At 38.1% G+C, this 21956-nt stretch overlaps 1 protein-coding gene across 3 annotated transcripts in view; it reads left to right on the forward strand.

The window, feature by feature from the left end:
• Positions 1 to 21956, forward strand: part of LRRC69 (leucine rich repeat containing 69) — a 138553-nt gene that overhangs the window by 107313 nt on the left and 9284 nt on the right. For all 3 annotated transcript variants that reach the window (XM_063643425.1, XM_055286733.2, XM_063643426.1), the window contains 2 exons: positions 6234 to 6335; positions 12522 to 12701. In XM_063643425.1, the coding sequence (XP_063499495.1) occupies positions 6234 to 6335; positions 12522 to 12701 (282 nt within the window). The remainder of the gene's footprint in view (positions 1 to 6233; positions 6336 to 12521; positions 12702 to 21956) is intronic.

Genomic DNA, 21956 nt, shown 5'->3' on the forward strand with positions numbered 1-21956 from the left:
CTTTTGCTGAAGTCAATTAAGAAATGAAGATAACTTGGTTTAAGGTAGTGGCAGGAAAGGTGGAAAGACCTGAACATATTTAAGAGATATTTAACATGTAAATTTGAAAATGGTGATGGAGTTAGTATGTTTTCTATGGGCTGAGATAGACAATACTAGAAGAAGACCAAAATTTAGGAGGGCAGATCATGAGTTCAATCTTGGAAACAGTGAGTTTGACATGTGAATATTTTGAGTATGTAGTTGCCTATTGAGTGTGGAGCCAGAGTCTTTGCCACAGAGATTTAATCAATTTGATGAATGTGGGTAAAAAAAAAGAAGAAGATAAAGTGAAAAGAGAATGTAGTGGGCTCTGGGGAGCACTATTTCATGACTGGGCAAAGAATTATGAGTTAGCAAGGAAAATTTAGTTCGAAGAGCATGTTAACTAGATTGGAATTGTTGGCAACCACTGAGGGTATACTGGAAGTTGGTGATGATGAATTTATGGTGATTCTTGTCTTCCCTGAGGTGTGACTCTGCAAACAGCACCACAGAGGCAAGGAAGCCTGGTGGCAAGAATGACCCGGAAAGGTTTTGTAAGATATGTGAAATAAGAAGGTTGAGTGTCAGAGGATTCAGGCATATGATAGCATAATTTACCATTCATTTTTTTTAAACATAGTAAAGGGTTTTTTTTTTTTTTTTTTTTTAAACTTAGGCTTGGCGCGTATCTCACACCTGTAACCTCAGCACTTTCGGGGTCGAATTGGGTGAATCGCTTGAGCTCAGGAGTTCGAGACCTGGGCAATATGGTGAAACCCCATCTCTGCCAAAAATACAAAAAATTAGCTGGGCGTGGTGGCACGTGCCTGTAGTCCCAGCTACTTGGGAGGCTGAGGTGGGAGGATAGATTGAGCCCAGGAGGTGGAGGCTGCAGTGAGCTGAGATCGTACCACTCTGGGTGACAGAGTAAAACCCCACCCAACCATCCCCCCTCCCCAAATTTAAATAATTCTGAGAAATACCTTTTATGCATGAACATTTGTCTCTTTTAAATGTTTCTTTTGAAAAAATTCCTATAAGAATTATTCAAAGAGTAAGAGTAATTTTCAGCCTTTTAAATGACATTGCCAATGTTTCCAGATTCTCCTAATCTTGTTTGCACGGGGGCAGTGGCTGTTCTAATTTTTATTCTTTGTGTTTTGACAGGCTAAAAGAATGTATCCTTCAAATTCTTCTTTCTTACTCTCTTTCAGCTGCTGTGTCATGAGTAATTTTCTTTGGTTAAGGTGCATATCTCATGCACATATGAGAAGGTCTTCATGTTGCTTTGGAACAACAAAGAAAACTTTCTGGTTATTGAATCTTTGGGTCATAAGCACTTCCCCTCTCAAACCACTAAAGATCTTACTCCATTTTGTTGTGATGTTTTATGATATGGACAAAACTGAGACCAAATTGTTCTAAGAAGAGGGAAATGCAAAGGCCCCAAGGTGGAGACTGCTTGGGAAGAAAGCCAATGTTACCACAGTGGAGAGAGACAAGAGAGAAGTGGAGAAAGAGTGAGAGAGCAGGTACTGGGAGATGAGGCCAAAGAGATAGTGCAGAATCCAAATCATAACCAAGTCTTGAAGCCAGGGTGAGGAGTGTGCATTTCATTTTGAGTGAGATGAGAAACCACTGGGTGGTTGTAAGAGGGGGAGTGAAATGGTGTGGTTTGCATTGTAAAACAATTGCATGGTTAGGGTTGGCACACACAGGCAGGGTGGAAGTAGAGTCCTCTTCGGGCTACTGGTTCTCAGGTAGTTCAAGGGCAGAAATGGGGTCTAAAGCAGGCATGGGGTGAGGACTGTGCGGTGACACAAATAAGCCCTCCCAGATCAGTTATTTCTATGCTGATGTTTAAATGGAAAAGCCTGAAGAGGACTCTCCCTTTGGCTTTAAGGCCTAGGGTACAAAAGGCGGGGCAGGGCCTGGGCTTGGGGGCCTTCGACTGCTCCTCCCTGACTAGAATGAGGAAGGTCTCAGCGTCTGTCTGTCTCTCTCTCTCTCTCTCTCTGTGTGTGTGTGTGTGTGTGTATGTTTATAGCCTGGGAATTTAGTTATCTATTTCCCTCCAGGCTTGGCTCTTAGCCTCTTCTCTTCAACTCCCTCTAAGGATCTTCTCTTGGGTATTCAGCAGATACTGAAGGATTATGACTCTAGGTCACTTTCTGACTATTTTCCCTCCCTTTGATGCAGGGTGTGTGAGACAGGGGTTCCCAGCACAGATATTTTTGGCTTTCTTATGTTCAAATGATATCATCAGCCTAATTGCTCCACAACTCTGATTAGATATCAAATTTATCATACAGTTTCTTGAATTTCCCATTGGTCACAAATAGTATTAATATCCTTTTTTAGAGTTATTAGTTAAATCTAATTTTTGGATGCCTTAGCCCCCACTGGAATCTTATCCCCCCTCTTTGAAACTTGACCTTAAGCCTATTTAGAAATCCCAGTTCTCACTAAAGAGTAACCCTGTGAATTTTGAGATGCTTTGAAGAATGCACCGGGATTTGTCATACCCTACTTATTGGTTCTATTTTTGAGTCCATGTGAAATCTCAGCTTCCTCCCTCACCCCCAGTTTACTTTATAAATGCTCCTGCTAATCTAGCCCCCTTCTGATCTCCCTCATTACTTTAGGCTAGTCTGAAGCAACAGAAGGACTTGCTAAATTTGCATATTCTTCCTGAGGCCTTGAGCTTTGTGGGAACAATTATAAAAATTAACCAAGTCTGGAGAAGAAAGCCTTCGCAAATCTTGAGTGTGCAGGGAGAAGCGAATGTGTCTGGGGTTTCTGAGAAGCTATTTGTTTATTCATAAATCATTTATTGAACATCAGCTCTGTACTAGGCATTGAATTTTGAGCTTGCATTAGTCATATAAGTCATAGTGTTTAAAGAGACCAAAGCCTGATAGATGAAGATAGACTTTTCAACAATGATTGTCTCAGAGTATTTATAGGTAATATGATTAATTTATATACCAGGCCCAATGAGGAGACAAGGAAACATTTGATAGAGCCTGGAGAAGCTTAGAGGGGTGACATTTTAGTTTTGAAGAGATGACCCAGGTGTAGGATGAGTTAAAAGGGTATGGCATGAGTCATAACTGTGAGATAAGATACAGGCCTGTCATAGATCTCTAAGTACCTCTGAAAGCTTAAAAGGGTAAAGATGGGGCTTACTAGGATATATGGTTGGAGAGTCAGCCAAGGAGAGCCAAGTATGACATATGAGGGCTTTGAATTTATCCTATGGACAAAAGAGAGCCTTGAAAGGTTTTAAGCAAGGTTGTTATATGACCAAATTTTCCTTTCAGAAAACCATTTCTTCAGCAAAAGTTTGCGCTGAGATGAATTCAAGTACCATTGCAACAACTCACATAAGACAAAGGCTTCCAATGAAGGTGGGGTGGGTAGTGGGTGTGGCCAGGAGTAGGAGAAGATTGTGTGGGGGTGATGAGGAGGTGGATGGGATGGAGGGTGGAAAGAGAGGTTTCCAAAAGTTTTAAGAAGGTAGAATTGACAGGACATGGTGAGAGACTTGAAGTGGGTGATGAGAAAAAGGAAAAAGCGTAATTTGGGGGAAACATGAATTTAGGCTTAGGATTTAGAACTTTAGGTGCCTGTGGAACTTCCAGTTGGAGAGGTCCATCGGACAGCCAAATATTTGAGACCATTACTCAAGAAGGCAGTTGACACAGACATCTTAGCCTCAAAGTTCGTTGAATCCTTCATTTTAAGGAGCTTCCTCAGTCTTCACTTCAGCAAACCATATCTACAGTCAAATCCGGATCCTGACATCACCTTCACATGCTCTAAATTTGAAGAATTAAGGTCTGGTATGGCAATGTGACCACTGGTTCCTTCTATGTTCAAGCTATCTTATTGCTTTATATCCGTATCTTTTCACTTAATGACTCAGTGACATGAAGTCACTCAATGAGTCATTAAGTCAAAGTCATTGAGACTTCATGTCTTGCCACGTCTTCTTTTCTCCTAGTCCATCAGAGCTGGTATTGTTATTCCTTCCTGTAACCAGTCTAGACGGAAAAGGAGCAGTCCTGCCCTTTAATATTTAGTACACACAACATGCTCATTCTTTTACTTTCTGACATACTTATGTTGCAAACTCTTTATGTTGGATCTGGGAAGCTGAATGCTAAAGGGAAGCACATAATTGTGCAGACAGGGGCCACCACTAACATGTAGATTACAGTGGTTCCCTCAGCACTTCTGTATAATATATTTCTGTCCAGGTTCCTTTACTGAAAACTGTGGGACATTTCAAACCTTCACTGCTTTCTTCCTGTCTCCATTCACACTGATACCCTGCCTCCAAACTCAACTGACATATAGTCTTATTCTCTGCTTCAAACAGTTGAAGGGACTATGTCTGACTCCTTCAACTATCCGGTGTCTTCAAACTTATCCAGGGGTTCACTTAAATGCCTTTTCCTCTTGTCACAAAGGAGAAGATAATTAAAAGATATTAATATTCTAAGATCATTCTGTGTCCTTCACCTGCTCATTTCTGTTTTATTTATTCCTTCTTTCTCCTTTACATTAATCTCTCTGTATTGGTTTTTTCTTAGAGGACTGTGAGTTTAGTATAAATTATGGAATGATATCCTTTAGGACAAAAAAGGAAAGAATGGTGGTTATATAGAATGAAGCACAAGGAATAATCCTTCTCATTTCAGCACACTGCGTACTGACTTAGAGCTGCCATTGGGTTCAACTCTCTAGGTTGTATACCCTTGAGATGGTTAACACAGGAAACTGAATTAAGAAAGTTAGAATGTCTGTTTTGAGACCAGGACTCAAGGTGATACCAACATAGACTTGAGCTTTGTATTTTATTTAAACATCTGCCTATGTTGTGTAAGCTTTCCTGTACTTTTGAAAACTAATGACATGATATCCCAGATGTTTAAAATCAATTATTTTTAATTTGTTGCATGCTTGCCACGTTTCAAATTCTGGGCTCAAATTATGGAAATATTTCTAATTTTCCTATAAATGTTGTGAGATGCAGTGGTGTGGAGCCACTTCACCCGGGCTCACAAAAGCTAATTTTGCACATCCCTTCCCAAACTCTGTGTTCAGTGACTTGAATCAGCTATAGCAGGAGGATTTACACTGTGGAGTCAACACTCACTGCAAATTGTGGCTTTTTATTTCTTCATTTCAAGACCTGGTTTACCAGCATACTACTTAAGATAGGTCATATGTCCCCATTTTACAGCTGAAATTTAGGTTCAGAGAAATAACTCCCTAAATTAGGTTAACTGTGAAAGCTACATGGGTTTTTGGGAGGCAAGGCAAGATATTCTGTAAGAAAGTAAGACATTGTCTTTTCTCTTCTTTTCTCTTCTTATTCTCTTCTTAATCTTTTCTTTTTCTACTGAAGTTGTAGAGTGCAATTGGTAGACTTTCTCCATAGAAATTTAAATATCCTTGTGACATGTATATCTTCCATCTTCTGTTTTTTTTTTTTTTTTTTTTTTTTTTTTTTTTTTTTTTTTTTTGTGAGACAGAGTCTCACTGTTGCCCAGGCTGGAGTGTAGTGGCACAATCTCGGCTCAGTGCAGCCTCCATCTCTGGGTTCAAAGGATTCTCCTGTCTCAGCCTCCCGAGTAGCTGGGATTATGGGCATGCACCACCACACCTGGCTAATTTTTGTATTTTTAGTAATATTTTCATGGTCCCTAATAAGTTATAATGTGAACATTTTGATGTTCTTATATTTCTTTTACTTTCCTCATTAAACATAAATGGATCATAAGACAGTCTTTGAGATCTAGAGGTTGGTGTATGTTAGGATATTTTTTGTTATGCTTGGTTTTCTAACAAATACATTTGCAAAATGTTCCCAACACTCAATGTATTAATGCTTATTCTATTACTAACCAGTTCTATAACCCTAAACAAGTTTTCTTAGTTGTTCAGGATGGGGATATGACCAGTGACCCCTAAGGTCATGGCCATTCATGCCACCATTAAAATTCTTGGGCTTCTGGTAAGTAGAGTATGCCCCAGTGTGCCCCTAAATTACTTTATTTAGGACTTAAATCCACATTAGTATTTACTGTGGATTTTTAGTCCTAAATAAAGTAATTTCAGTTTAATTTTATTAAAGGTGTAGCTTTAGAGGTAGTTTCATTATTTTGTTGCACAATAAGATTTTTATTTTGTTTGAAAAGTTTCAGGATCTGAAGCTGAGGGAATTCTACTGTGAGGGAAACCCACTGTTCCTGCAGCAGCCAGTGATTTCTACACAACGGGAGAACGTCTGGAGTCTACAGGTGAAGACTTACCTCATTCACTCAAGTCTTCAAACTAAAGCCACAATTTAAATTTTAAAGCGTTTTCTTTTAAAACATTCTTGCCAAGCCAGCAAATGATTAATGTAATCCTAGTCCATTGGCAATGTGGATCCTATACATAATCTTTTTGACTTGCTTATAGAATCCAATGAAATCCTAGGTCACTCTGATTCCCAGAGTGACTTAATTCAGAGAAATGGAAATATTTTGTAGGATGAATAAAAGAGAGAAATTCATTTTCACTTTAGCCTTTTCAGTATTATTTAAAGATGTATTGGCCGGGCGCGGTGGCTCACGCTTGTAATCCCAGCACTTTGGGAGGCTGAGGCGGGCGGATCACGAGGTCAGGAGATCGAGACCACGGTGAAACCCCGTCTCTACTAAAAATACAAAAAATTAGCCGGGCGTGTTGGCGGGCGCCTGTAGTCCCAGCTACTCGGAGAGGCTGAGGCAGGAGAATGGCGTGAACCCGGGAGGCAGAGCTTGCAGTGAGCCGAGATTGTGCCACTGCACTCCAGCCTGGGCGACAGAGCGAGACTCCGTCTCAAAAAAAAAAAAAAAAAGATGTATTGATTTATTCTTAGTGTAGTCTTTACCTCTTTCACTCCCTTTTTACTTGTCTCTCTCCCTAGTGGATAAATGAATATGATCCAGAAACTATGTTCACTTCAGCAAAACAGGTTAACGGTATTAAAAGAAGGAAGAGGAAAGCATATTACAGAACTCTTTGGCAATAGACAAGTCAGAGATCACAGATCCTCCCACATTTGACTATGATTCTTCATCAAGAATTTAGATTTTTGAGATCCATTTGGGTCTGTAGATAATGTGCAGGACTGTCATAAGACTTTTAGGATTTGTCTGCATAAATGTCTTCTTTTGAGAAGTGTCTGTTCATGTCCTCTGCCCACTTTTTGATGGGGTTGTTTGTTTTTTTCTTGTAAATTTGTTTGAGTTCATTGTAGATTCTGGATATTAGCCCTTTGTCAGATGAGTAGGTTGCAAAAATTTTCTCCCATTGTGTAGGTTGCCTGTTCACTCTGATGATAGTTTCTTTAGGCGATTCCTCAGGGATCTAGAACTAGAAATACCATTTGACCCAGCCATCCCATTACTGGGTATATACCCAAAGGACTATAAATCATGCTGCTATAAAGACACATGCACACGTATGTTTATTGCGGCACTATTCACAATAGCAAAGAGTTGGAACCAACCCAAATGTCCAACAACGATAGACTGGATTAAGAAAATGTGGCACATATACACCATGGAATACTATGCAGCCATAAAAAATGATGAGTTCGTGTCCTTTGTAGGGACATGGATGAAACTGGAAACCATCATTCTCAGTAAGCTATCGCAAGGACAAAAAACCAAACACCGCATGTTCTCACTCATAGGTGGGAATTGAACAATGAGAACTCATGGACACAGGAAGGGGAACATCACGCTCCGGGGACTGTTGTGGGGTGGGGGGAGGGGGGAGGGACAGCATTAGGAGATACACCTAATGCTAAATGACGAGTTAATGGGTGCAGGAAATCAACATGGCACATGGATACATATGTAACAAACCTGCACATTGTGCACATGTACCCTAAAACCCTAAAATATAAAAAAAAAAAAAAAAGAAATAATAAAAAAAAAAAAAAAAAAAAAAAAAAAAGACTTTTAGGATTTGTATGGGATCAACCTTCCTGGCTGCAGGAAACATCCAATCTTGTCCAGTGGCTTACTTTGTTTTTCTTTTTTAATTAAATTATTCTATGAATAATACCTGTTTATTACAGAAAACAATAACATACAGATAAGCAATGGAGAAAATCAAGATTTCTTATACTGACTTTTAAAAAGTTTCTTACTACAAAAGTAATACAAGCTCCTGTAGAGCAATTAGGAGAAAAAAAGCCAACAGAAGTTAATAAAAATACTAAGAAATCAAATTAATACTCTATGACATTTATTCTTTTAGAAATTTTTATGCATTCAAAATATTTTTGTAATTAAAGATGAGTTCAAACTCTGTACACTATATAGAGTTGTTTTTCCACTCAGTTATTGTGAATAGCTTTCCAATCAATAAAACAAAACAAAATAAAACTAGACCATGACGTCTTTTTTGATGAATACATGGTATTCTGTATATGATGATATCATAATATTTTTAACTACTTCTCCACTGTTGGATGTTTAAATTATTAATAATTTTCTGGCCTTTTAGCCTTTATAAACAAAGATACAAGGCTGGGCACAGTGTCTCATGCCTGAAGCCCCAGCAATTTGAGAGGTCATGGCAGGATGATTGCTTGAGCCTAGGAGTTTGAGACCATCTCTACAAAATTTTAAAAACCTTAGCCAGGCATGGCGGTGTGTGCCTGTGGTCTCAGCTACTCAGGAGGCTGAGGTGAGAGGATTCCTTGAGCCCAGTAGGTTGAATCTGTAATGAGTCGGGTTCGTGCTACTGCACTCCAGCCTGGGTGACAGAGCAGGATCCTGTCTCAAAAAACCGCCCCCAAAGTCAAAAAGCAACAACAAAAAGCAAAGGGACAGTGACCATTCTCATAGTAAATTTTTAGTTCCTGTGTATATCACCCCTAAAAATGTAACTGCTGCGCCAAAGAATTGACATCTTGTAAAGTTCGATTTACTTTTTCCAGATTCCCTTTCACAGAATATTTTCACAAACAGCGTTATTTCTTACTCTTCTGTAACAGAAAAACATCTCATTTGAAATTTAATAGTAAATAATTTGAGTAACTGTTGTATTTGATTTCTTATTCCTTTATAACTTATTTTTCTCCTTTCATCAATCATTTCAGTATAATAATAGTAGCTAACACCTATTTTATGCCTATTATGGACAAGGTACTCTTCTAAGCACTTAACAGGAATAAACTAATTTAGTCCTCTACTAACCCTAGAAAGATAGGTATCATTATTGACCACTTTTTATAGATATAGACAGAGAGATTTAGGGAGGTCAAATAACTTATCTGAGGTCACAGAGCTACTAACTGTTGGGACAATGATGCCACCTTAAGCAGTTGGGTTCCAGACTCCCAGCTGCAATATTGGTTCAGAAAGGGGATATAGGGAGCTGAGGGAAATGGAGACAGGGTTGTCCTGGGTTGGAGGAGGTTCTGGTTTGTGGAGGAGGCTGAATTAGCAGTTAAGCCAATCTGGTAGCTGTCTTACAGGGAGCCTTCGAGGACAAGAACCTTGTCTGTGAGGGTGGTGAATGAGAGAGAAATTGTTCTAATTTTCAGAACTGTTGGGTCCAGGAGCACAAAAGTTAATTTTTACAATATGTTTAGTGGAAGTAGCTATCTATGTCTGTAATATGTAAGTGATTTGGGTAGTTTTAAGAGTATCTCTAAGAATTTTTCTCATAAAAGTGACTTAAATTGATGGGTACTTAAAGTAAGAGTTATTTCTACTGGGCATTTAGTCAATGTTACTGATTAAAGTACTTGCTGTGTCAAAGAATTCTAGGAACTATGATATGGGTTATGCCTTGGTAAAGATTTTAAAGCTTTACCTCACCTCAGAGATTTATGAAGTAAAATTTAATGCTAATAACTATATTATAGAAAAATATTAGCCAGAATATACTGCATTAGGAGATGCCAGGCTAAATGGTTTACCATTTTTATGTGATTTAATTCTCCAAACTATTTGTGTAGATGCCAGGCTAAATGGTTTACCATTTTTATGTAATTTAATTCTCCAAACTCTTTGTGATAGTATTGGAAAAAATCCCAATTTTACAGATGAGGTGTTCAAGACCAGGGAAGTTAAGGGTTCACCCAAATATGATCACACAGCAAATAAGTCATAGAGCCAGAGTTTACACCTATGCATGTATTTGTCTTAGACTTTGAATTTTTACTCTTGATGCTACGTTTTAGTACTTATCATACACATAGTAACACATGAGTATACAATAGTTCCAAAATGTATCACTCCTAGGATTCATATTTGTTTTTACATTTTATATTTTTCATATTATATAATTTTTATATGTATAATTTAATAACACAAAAATTATATGTAAGGAAAACGTAGGGCATATAAAATTAATTTCATTTATGATGAATTATAATATAATTAACTTATAAATATTCTAAGAAAATAGCATATAAGCGATCTAAAAGGAGCAATTTGAGTATTTTGAAATATTTTTATAGACCACTTTGGTCTATAAAAGATTTCTTGACTTTTAAATAACACTGGAATTAGACCATCATTAAATTGTATACTCTCAAAAATTGCATTGAATGCATCTCTAAGAGATGTCCTAAAAGATACTATTGGTCATGCCAATAGTATTTTATTTTATATATACTCACATTTCCAAGTAAGAACTTTATATTTTAATGGTGTATGCTATCCTTCCAAAGTAACACATTGGCAATAAGTAAAAGAAAAATATAAATAATAGGTGACGTTAAGAGCTGTCAGATATACTGAGTGCAACAAACATGTTTGGGTCCGGAAATCATAAATGGAAAAAGTGATCTATATGAACCTATTTTTAGGTCCCTTGTATTTCAGCAAATGCTTCTATCATCTGCTATTTTCGATAGTGAATCTTTATCCATGAGTTTTCTACAGCTTTATAATAAGACTTGGCCATTGAATTCATGTAGCTAAAAGCCTACCTATAAAATCAATATTTCTTTAAGAATCACAAGCTATGATCTGCTTAAGTAGTTAGAGAAAGGGTGAAAATAAACATCTGATTTAGGCACCCTGGTAGTATTAGTGTGAAAGCATGACCTCAGTCACGCAACCACCCAGGAGAATGAGCTTAAGTGGGTAGGAGGTTGTGCTGTTGAAGGATCAGACAAATAAGGAATCCGTGCTCAGGGCTGTTTACTGTATAAAGGCAGCTTTCTCGGGTGCTTGTTTATTGGGAGGCATAGGATAATAGGAAATGGACACAGCAGTTTATAAGATTTTGCTATTATTTTTTAAGTTTTTAAAGAATTTAATTTCTTTAAAATTAAATTAAATTACATTTCAAATTAAATTTAAAATTAAATTAAATTAATTTCATGCACTTAGGTGAATGCATGAAAGATTATGTGTGTATATATGTATTTTCAAAAATTCCTATCCTAGCTTTATGTGGACTGTTTCAATACTACTGGGAAATCTTTCACTTTTGTCAGGAAAAAAAAGTACCAAATAAATCATCCCCAAACACTATTAAAATTTCAAGCAGTGTTTGTGTAACATTTATACAGGACCTCCATGCTACTGACAAAAACAATGGAGAAAATTTAATGGATTCAGGCAAATGTTTATTTATTTTCTTTGCTTGGTCAGCGAAGATTTAATTTTATGCATTATGTAATATATTTTTATTAAGATGATAGCCCTAGTGAAAGGCAACTTCCATTTTCTTACTTCCTCCGTTTATTATTTAGTATTTTATTATTATTATTGCAAGTCAATTTTCTGAACATATCTAGGTAGTTAGGTTTAACTAAGATTAAATTCAGATATTTGGTTCATAGAAATCATTGCTTTTTTGATGGCATTATTCAGGTTCTCAGTGCAGCAAGGAATTTAGACCAGTGCTTCTCAAATTTCAATATGCATATAGATTACCTGAGGAACTAGTTAAATTGCAGATTTTGATTCAGTAGGTCTGGAGTGTGTCTGACATTCTGCATATCTAATAAGCTCCCATGTGATGCAGTCTGTGAACCACAGTTTAAGTAGTTAGGATTTAGACCTTAGTGAATATGACAAAATTCATTTTTGAATCCAGTCTGAATGTTTGTACAGTCTTTGCTTATTGTAATGAGAGGTGCCAGATTTAAACCTAAACTGTATCTAACTTTATAATATATGTAATGCAAATGTATTATGACTTGGATTCCTATATGTAAGAGATGTAGAAATACGATAATGTAAGAAACTTATTGTTCTTATATTGATGAAAACCAAACTTATTGTTCTTATATTGATGAAAACCAAACTTATTTGCAATGCCAGTCATTTACAACACAATTCATTAGATACACTGCAGAATCTTAATTTAACAGAATCTAGATAATAAGCCATACACTTTATCTAGTGAAATGGAAATCAATGTAATGTAACATAGTTTTGAAAACAATCTGAGGAACTGTATTTTTTTTTTCAATTTAGGAAATAACATCAAGATTTGTAATGAATCAGCTAGCAGAAAATAACCCTTTCCTAATGGATGGCATAGAACAGTACCCACAAGTCAGGAGCATGATCTCTCAGGGAAAAACATGTGCAATATGTGGACAGTACTTTATAACCGTATGGCTGGAATGTGTTCGATTTGTTCCTCCACCAAAGGTAAATGATGCTTTTTGTGCGAATATGAACATAATACCGATTCCTATCCTTTGTTCTTATCTAAATCAGTTAATAGTAACTAGATTTGTACCTATGATTGGCTTATAGGATAGTATACTGTAAATTTTGGATAGACAAATTTGGATAAGTATCTGTAATAATCATCACCCATTCTATTTGCATTCATAGACTCCCAAATTTATCAAAATACATGCATTCTAGCAAAATTTCATGAAAGTTGAAAGTATTTAATCAGTAAATCCCTTTTGTTCATGAATATTAATAATAAAACCAGAACTAAATTCTTCTCAGAAGAAGAATTGGTCAGTAGTCTGTCGTGGAATTCTTGGTGTAGAAAAGGTGAATGTGCTGGCTAGTTTATATCATGATGGTGTTCTAGAACACTAAATATGCATGAATGTGCACCTGCAACATTATGTTACCCAGGAGTTGTGAATCCCAGGGCAGTTAACATAGCCCATAAAGCATGTTCTAGACCAGAGCTCAGCAAACTCCTTTTTCTCTAAGCGGCCAGATAGTAAATATTTTAGGCTTTGTAGACAGTGAGATCTGTGTGACTACTGCTTGACTCTCCTTTGTAGCATGAATGCAGCTCTAGATAATATGTAAATGAGTGTAGCTGTGTTCTAATAAAACTTTACTTGTAAATTTAAATTTCATATAATGTTAACATATCATGAAATATTATTTTATTTTGATTTTTTTTCAACCATTTAAAAATGTGAAAACCTTTCTTAGCTTACAAGTCTTATGAAAACAGGAAGTAGGTCAAATTTGGTCCGGGGACCATAGTTTTCCCACACCTGTTCTAGACTATCCAACATTTGCCTTTAATACCAGAATTCCTTTCTGCTCTTGGTGAGCCCTTGGCCTTCCTTGGGCTAGCATAGTATAATATTGGGGGATAATTTTAAATAAATTAATAAAAACAGCTGCAGTTTCTGCCATTCTGAAAATTATCATCTAGTGAAGGAGACAAACAAATAAGTAAACACAAATGTAACATAAATTGTGACTAACATGACATAAAAGAATGGTATATTAGTTTGCTAGGGCTGACATAACGAAGTACTACAAACTAGGTGGCTTAAAACAAGAGAAATTTAGGCTGGGTGCGGTGGCTCACACCTGTAATCCCAGCACTTTGTGAGGTCGAGGAGGGTGGATCACCTGAGGTCAGGAGTTTGAGACCAGCCTGGCCAATAAGATAAAATCACATCTCTACTAAAAATACAAAAATTACCTGGGTGTGGTGGTGGGCACCTCTAATCCCAGCTTCTTGGGAGACTGAGACAGGAGAATCACTTGAACCTGGGAGGCAGAGATTGTAGTGAACTGAGATTGCACCACTGCACTCCAACCTAGGCAACAGAGTGAGACTCTGTCTAAAAAAAAAAAAAACAAAAAACAAAATAAACAAACAAAAAAAACCAAGAGAAATGTATTGTCTTACAGTTGTAGAGGCCAGAAGTTTAAAATCAGGTGTCATTTAATTTGATCATCTTGGTAAAGGCCGTATTTCCAAACAAGGTGACTTTCGGGGACACTGGATGTTAGGACTTCAACATATGAATTTTGCCAGAAACACAATTCAGCCCATAACCAATGGGTTTCACAAGGAAGAGTATCAGGGAAGCCCTTCTTTAAATCTGGGATAAGGGAAGTCTTCACAGAGGAAAGGATATTTTAAATGACACCTCAAAGGTAAAGAAGGTCAGGTAGAATTGTGGAAGAGTGTTTCCAGGAAACTGTTCCAGTAGGAACAGTGTGTATTAATGGGAAATCACTTTTTGATTTGAGGAACTGAAAAATGGTTCAGTGTGATTAGAAAGTATTAATTGACTAGGAGAGTTTAGATAGGCAGGAGTTAGATCACAAAATACCACGTAGTTTACATTAGGAATTTGGCTTCTAGTTAATGTGTGATGAGACACATTTGAGGAATTTTAAATAAAAGAGTGGTATGTCCTAATTTACATTTTAAAAAGATAACATCTGCATAGAGAACGAATTAGAGGGCAAGGAAGTGAGATTAGGCAGTAGGCTATTTGCACTAGACCAGCTGAGAGATGATGATCGCAGTGGCAGTGGAGGGAAATTATGGATTGAAGATGCATCTTGGAGAAAGAAGTCGTAAGATGTAGATTTCCAGGTTTTTTGGCCTACAGAACTGTGTAAAGCAGATTTTTTTTCTTTTCTTTTCTTTTTTTTTTTTTTTTTACTAAAATAGGGAAGACTAAGGGAGAAGTAGGTTAGGTTTGTTGGGGAGAGATAGAAGTTCTGTTTTTGCACATGGTTAAGTATGAGACTTCTGCAAAATCTGGGAGCCTGAGCAACCCGGAAGCTATAGACTCCTATCTAGTCTGTTAGGTGTGCTGGGAAGTCTAGGACTCGTTGTTAGCTGTGAGTGTGTGTGTGGGTGGGTGGGAGGATTTTGGTAGGGAACTAGATATATGACCTCTAACATCATCTCTATCTCTAAAGAGTTTGATTCTAAGTCCTGTTGTTCGAGTGATTTAGGGTAGCATTATGCTCCAGTAGTCTTTGTGCCAATAAAGGATCTGAGTTGTGAATATGCTTATACCTATCTTTTTTTTTTTTTTTCTCCCAAGACAAAGTCTGGCTCTGTCACCCAGCCTAAAGTGCAGTGGTGGTGATCTTGGTTCACTGCAACCTCCATCTCCCATGTTCAAGCAATTCTGCCTCGGCCTCTCAAGTAGCTGGGATTACAGGTGGCCACCACCACACCTGGCTTTTCTTTGTGTGTGTATTTTTAGTAGAGATGGGGTTTTACCATGTTGGCCAGGCTTGTCTCGAACTCCTGATCTCAGGTGGTCTGCCTGCCTTGGCCTCCCAAAGTGCTGGGATTACAAGCATAAGCCACTGCGTCCGGCCTCAGTGTATCTTATCACCAGCCACTCACCAAATTTACCAAAGAATCTTTTAAAAAATACAGATTATCCTACCCTAGACCTACTAAATCAGAGTCTGTAACAGTAGGATCCTGAGCATCCACATTTTCATAAAGATTTCTAGCTGGGCGTGGTGGCTCACGCCTGTAATCCCAGCACTTTTGGAGGTTGAGGCTGGCGGATCACGAGGTCAGGAGATCGAGACCATCCTGGCTAACACAGTGAAACCCCATCTCTACTAAAAAAAATACAAAAAATTAGCTGAGCATGGTGGCGGGCGCCTGTAGTCCCGGCTACTCGGGAGGCTGAGGCAGGAGAATGGTGTGAACCCAGGGAGAGCAGCTTGCAGTGAGCCGATATCGCGCCACTGCACTCCAGCCTGGGCGACAGAGCAAGACTCTGTCTCAAAAAAAAAAAAAAGATTTCTAGTTGATTTTCATGCGCAGTCAGGGCTGGGAATCTCTGCTCTCCCTGTTTAGGGCTGTCCCAGTACCACAGGGAAATGGCTGTGTCTTACACACATTAGTAAGCAAGGCCTATGTGGTTTCTTACATGTAACAAAAAGTTGAATATTAAAAAGTTGAATGAATATTCATTGGTTGAATATATGAATTAATTAATTGTTAGTGACAAAGGTGTAGTATAGCGAATAGTGAAAAAAGAAAAGGAGGTGTTGGTGAAGGAGTAAATCCACTGTGGAGCACTGGAAGATGACAAACACCTTAATATGGCCTCTACGCTGGGGAGATTTCTTACTATGGCTGCCTTCAGGCACACTGTAGAGTTTGCTCTGTCAGTCTGCTTCTTGGACCCTATGCTGAAAGTCTTTCACTTTACTCCACTGTAAGCGGAAAAAAGGCTCCTGCATACAAGTATGCCATGTTCCCAAGAATCTCCAGAGCCTGGATTAGGCCTTTCGCCTTTCACAGCCCATGGCCTCCCCAGGGACAATCGATGAGTGCATGTGAATGCTGATAATGTATTCTTACTAGCATTATTAGTTGTTTCATAAGTTTACATTTCTAACTCCTGGATGAGATCATCACTACTTATGTTCAGAGATACATTATCTTTCTCAAAACTGTAATTGTGAAACTTTCTTTCATGAACTTCACTATATGTGGTGTTCATCGTGAGGTTCAACAAGGAGAACTTTTTTTCCACCAACTGTTTAGTTTGAGAAATTGGAAAACAACACATAACTTGAATGAATAATACAACGAACATTTGTATACCCTTTACCTAGAGTTGCCGATTTTTAATATTTTTTTTCCATTGGTCTTATCTCTTACTATTTTTTGCCTTTAAGGATGCATCTTGTCCAAAACAAATTTGATATTGACACAAGCCAAGAATGTAGCCTACCTACAAAGATTGTATTATTACTTTCTAGGGCAAAAATAGAAGAATAGATTCGAATTATAAAAAATGTGAATGAATGAATGAATGGATAAATAAATCTATCCTTCATACCAAGTAGAGAGATTTTATCAAGAGTTACAATGGATAACACAATATATGAACCAGAAAACATGTAGGTTATTTTAGCTATACTAACCCACGCTTAGGATGTGGAGGCTCACATTACTGGCCTGTTTACTTTCCAAGAAGCAGAGTATAGATTTTACAACAGCCACTTTACGTAGTTCATTTACAATCCTGTAGAATGAAATCCGGCAACAGTCATCGGAGTTCACATCACCTGATGTCAAGTATTTACACATCACCTGATGCCAGGTATTCACGTCACCTGATGTCAGGTATTTACTCTGAACTAGCTCTGTGGATCCTGATAGACAGGATCCACAGAGCTAGTCCAGAGTAAAAGATCTAAGTCAGCTGTGGTCGTGGTGTAGAGCTACTACAATGTTTCTCACAATGTCCTTTACCAGAGTTTTTGACACTGCCAAGTATTGTAAAATGTTGCATGTGAATTGGGAGACTAAAAGGAAGTCTAGAAGTGTTTTCCTCTTGATCCAGTCATGTACAAATTATGTTTTACTAGACATAACCATGTGTACTTAAGACCAAAAAATAAAAGCGGAAGAATCTAATCAGAGAAATCATTCTCAACTCAGTTACATGTATGTTGGGCTCTAGTGTAGTGGTTGTCTATAAAAGTTCTTTATGAATAGGAAACAGTGATTTAAGTTGTTCAGTTTTTCAATACCTTAATGCTCTTGCTATGGAAATGTCTTTGTCAAAGTTGAGTTGGCGTTTATATCAGAAAGCTTTGAAGTCTTCATGGCATTTAGCAAAATTTGTAGTAATCGATTTACTTGGTGTTGGTGTCTGTCTCTACCATTGAATACTAAGCTCAAGGAATTCAAGAACCATTTTGGTTTTGTTCACCTTTATAGAGAGAGAGCTTCTGACAATACCTGATAAAATTGTATTTCTACAGGATGATAAATCAGATCTGGATTTGAATACCAGCTCCTCCTTTAATTAGTTTGTCAACATAGTACATCTCTATGTATCATAAGAAAATCTGGCAAAGGTGCTGCCAAGGAAGGCTAATGTTAGGATTTTTAAAAGCTCAGAATCTAGAACTAACCAGGTAGCCAAAAAGAACATTAAAATAGTGGTTGAGCAGGAATTTGAAAGTTAAAACCAACTGGACCTTAAATACAAAGAGAAAAGAGAGCTCATCGGTGGGAAAATGAGGATAGAAATGTATGTTGGTCCTCAAGATGGAGTAAATATGTAATCTTGATCACACATGTAGCTATATGTGAATTGTTCACATTATCATCTGGAATGGATTGTTATATTCAAGAGACATTTAATGAGTACAGCATGTCAGATTACTTGGAAACAGTTTTCAAAACATGCTGCTTTCCACTGGTGATGTTCTGAACACCTTGGACAAGTTGCCATGTTTATTGTGCTCTGACAGATTCCCTCTCAAAACCATCTGATGTGCTGCTACTCTTATTTCATGTCTCTTTTTCAGAAACTACAACCTAATACAAGCAACAACAGCCAGAATTTATTTGGTACTGAGTGTGCGTCTGGTGCTCTGCTAAATATGTCACCTGGAATACCTCAGTTAATGTCCAAAATAACCCCCTGACACCAGTAAGAAATCCCAGGCAAGGAGAAACCAAGTAATTTTGCCGGTCTCAGAAAGCTGCCAAGTAGAGGACATGGGCAGGGAACTCATACATGTATTCCTGATCCTTAACGAGAGAGTCTGGGCTATGTTTCCTATGTTTTCCAACCTAGTTATTCCCCATTTACTTCAGCTGAACTTAAGACATTTATGTTAAAGATCCTTCTTCTGTCGTCATTTATTTATCCACTGAAACTTATTTATTTTTTTCTAACTATGTGTCAGGTTATTTGCCAGGGCTGGGAATACAGAACTCTGATCCTCGAGAAACTCACATATTCCCAGGAGAAGTGGGATAATAAGGATTGGAATCTGACAAGTTAGGTTTGATGTCCAGCCCTACCACTTGCCACCTGTGTCCTCTTACTTTCCTCTTCAAGGCTAAGCTTCCTCATCTGTCAAATGGCAATAATAATAATACCCATCACACAGAACTGTGGTTAGGGATCATGAGGTAATGCATAAACAGTGCTTAGTACAGTGGGTGCTCAACAAAGGTAGCATATAGTAGGTGCTTAATAAGTATAATTTTTTATGTGTGTGTGTTTTGTAAACCAAGGCTTTCAGACAAGAAAGAGAGAATGATTGCATTCTTGTGATAAGTAGATGTGAAGCTGCACAGGATGCTGTGAGAAGAAGGCATCGCCAGTAAATGGGATAGTCCCTGGTTTAACCCTGGTGCCTACCACAGTGATTGTGTTTGGAGAATCCAAAATAAATGTTGTTATTTTAAGAGGCATTTCTTAGAAATGTGCTTTGAAGGCTAGGGAGGCATTTAGAATAGATAAAGAACTAGTGGATAAGTGTTTCAGGCTAGGCAGTTGCCTGTGCAGAGGTAATATTGTGCAAATATAAATTGCACAATGAGTACAGGGAAGTCACGGAAGGTGAGGTATGAGAGATGAAGTTGGAGAGAACAGCAGTGTGAGGTTACAGTGACTCTTTTGTGTGAAGTTTGAGCTTAATTCAAAAGCTAGTGTGTAAGTTGCTAGGGCTGTATAACAAAGTATCACAGACTGCGTGGCTTACACAACAGTAACTGATTTATTAACAATTCTGGAGGCTAGAAGTCTGAGAGCAGGGTGCCAGAAGGGGTTGGCTTCTCCTGCAGCCTCTCTTTTTGGCCTCTACATGGCTGGCTCTTTCCTGTGTCTTCACATGGTGTTCCTTTGGTACGTGTCTGTGTCCAAATTTCCTCTTCTCATAAGGATGTCAGTCATATTGGATTACAGCTCACTTTACTTGACTTCATTTTAACCTAAGTACCACTTTAAAGACCCTATCTCCAAATACGGTGACATTTAGAGATGCTGGGGTTTAACACGTATGGATTTTTGGGTGACACAGTTTAGCCCGTAACAGCTACTTAGAGTTGTTGAAGTAGTGGGGTATGATGACATTTTTTTGCTTGACAAAGAGAGGCTAGACCTGGTGATGTGGATTTAAAAATTGTTTATAGAAGTGAGACACTCGAAGCCCTGGGAATGAAGATTACCTAAGGAGATCTACCCAGTAGGGTGAGAAGACCAGAAGGACAGAACCTTGGAGGGCAATATTATTAAAAGGTGGCAAAAGCAGGAGTCAGCAAATGAGAATGAAAAGAAACAATCAGGGACAGAAGGGCAAAACAGGGAGAGTGGCACAAATTCTTCAGCTATAAAACACAGATGCACAATAAACAGGGCTTTCTTGCGTTTTCTTCCACTGAACTTAGCTTTTATTTGGGCCCCCATTCTACTGGAAATTTTACCTAGTTAATTCAAGGCTTATGTGGTAATTTTAGGATTTCCTAAGTCATTTCAGATTTTATCTTAATCACTTAGAATTTCCTTCCCCTCCTTTCTGCCTATATTATCTAATTCTTGGAGTTTTTAAGTAGTGTCATGGTATTAGGAGGTAGGAGCCATATGTTCTGCCAATGTCCTGTTTCATGTGGGCATCCTCTGGTGTATGATCTTCCTATTTAGATCGAAGCTCCATGGTGGTGTCTACTTCCCATTGGTCATGCTTCTTCTTCCATGTACCCCGTGTCTTCTTGTTCTGATGTTGAAGTCCCTTTTGCTTGCTGGTTCTCTTTCAACCACTTCTACACTATTCTCTGGGCATAAGAAAATTTTGGCTGCTCTCTTACTCTAATATGGGCTCAAGAATGAGCTGACTAAAGACACCAAGTTGACAGATCCAGGGCTGAGGAGAAGAAACAGCACTGAAAAATCAAAAGAGGAAGGTGGTGTCCTTTGTGTCATTAAGTGGCAGGGCTGGAAGCAGGTTGCATCGATAAGAAGCCTGATGGGGCCAGGCGTGGTGGCTCATGCCTGTAGTCCCAGCATTTTGGGAGGCTGAGGCGGGCGGATCACCTGAGGTCAGGAATTTGAGACCAGCCTGACCAACATGGTGAAACCTCGTCTCTACTAAAAACACAAAAAAATTAGCCAGACATGGTGGTGGGCACCTGTAATCCCAGCTACTCGGGAGACTGAGGAGGCAGGAGAATCACTTGAACCCAGGAGGCGGAGGTTGTAGTGAGCCGAGATCACGCCATTGCACTTGCACTGCAGCCTGGGCAACAAGAGTGAAACTATGTCTCAATAAATAAATAAATAAATAAATAAATAAATAAATAAATAAAAAGAAAAGCCTGATAAGAATACAGAAGTGAAGCCAGCAAGTCTTGACTAATCTGCAAGAAATGTAGCTGTAAAAGGTAGGAGTGCTATAGAATATTCTTTGGAGGGTGAGGAAGGCTTGAAGAAAGATTTTGAAAATGGGAAGATATGTGCATGGTGGTAGGCTGTGGAAAGAGCTAGTAAAGAGGATTTAAAATTAGTCTGTCTTGTACACCAATTCAGGAAGAGTTTAATGCTGTGATTAGGTACTGCTACTTTAAAAAATTAATAGAATTTTTAATAGAATTTGTTACTGCATGATGAGCCTTATCTGTTCCATCATGTTAAGAGAATGAGTAAACCAAGAAGAGGAGATATGAAAGGTTTTAAACAACTAGAAGATGGGTAATGGTGGTGCTTTTCCACTTACAAAATGCTTTTCACATATTTTTTTCTTTCAACATCTTTACTGAGTTCTTACTATACACAAGGTACTGTGCTAAGCTCTCTGGATCCAGAGATGAATAAGATGCGGTTCATGCTATTGAGGAGATCACAGACTATTAAAATGTAACGTTAGAAGCATTGTCATAAAGCATTA

The sequence above is a fragment of the Symphalangus syndactylus genome, chromosome 7 (genome assembly GCF_028878055.3).
Source record: "Symphalangus syndactylus isolate Jambi chromosome 7, NHGRI_mSymSyn1-v2.1_pri, whole genome shotgun sequence".
Lineage (NCBI taxonomy): Eukaryota > Metazoa > Chordata > Mammalia > Primates > Hylobatidae > Symphalangus > Symphalangus syndactylus.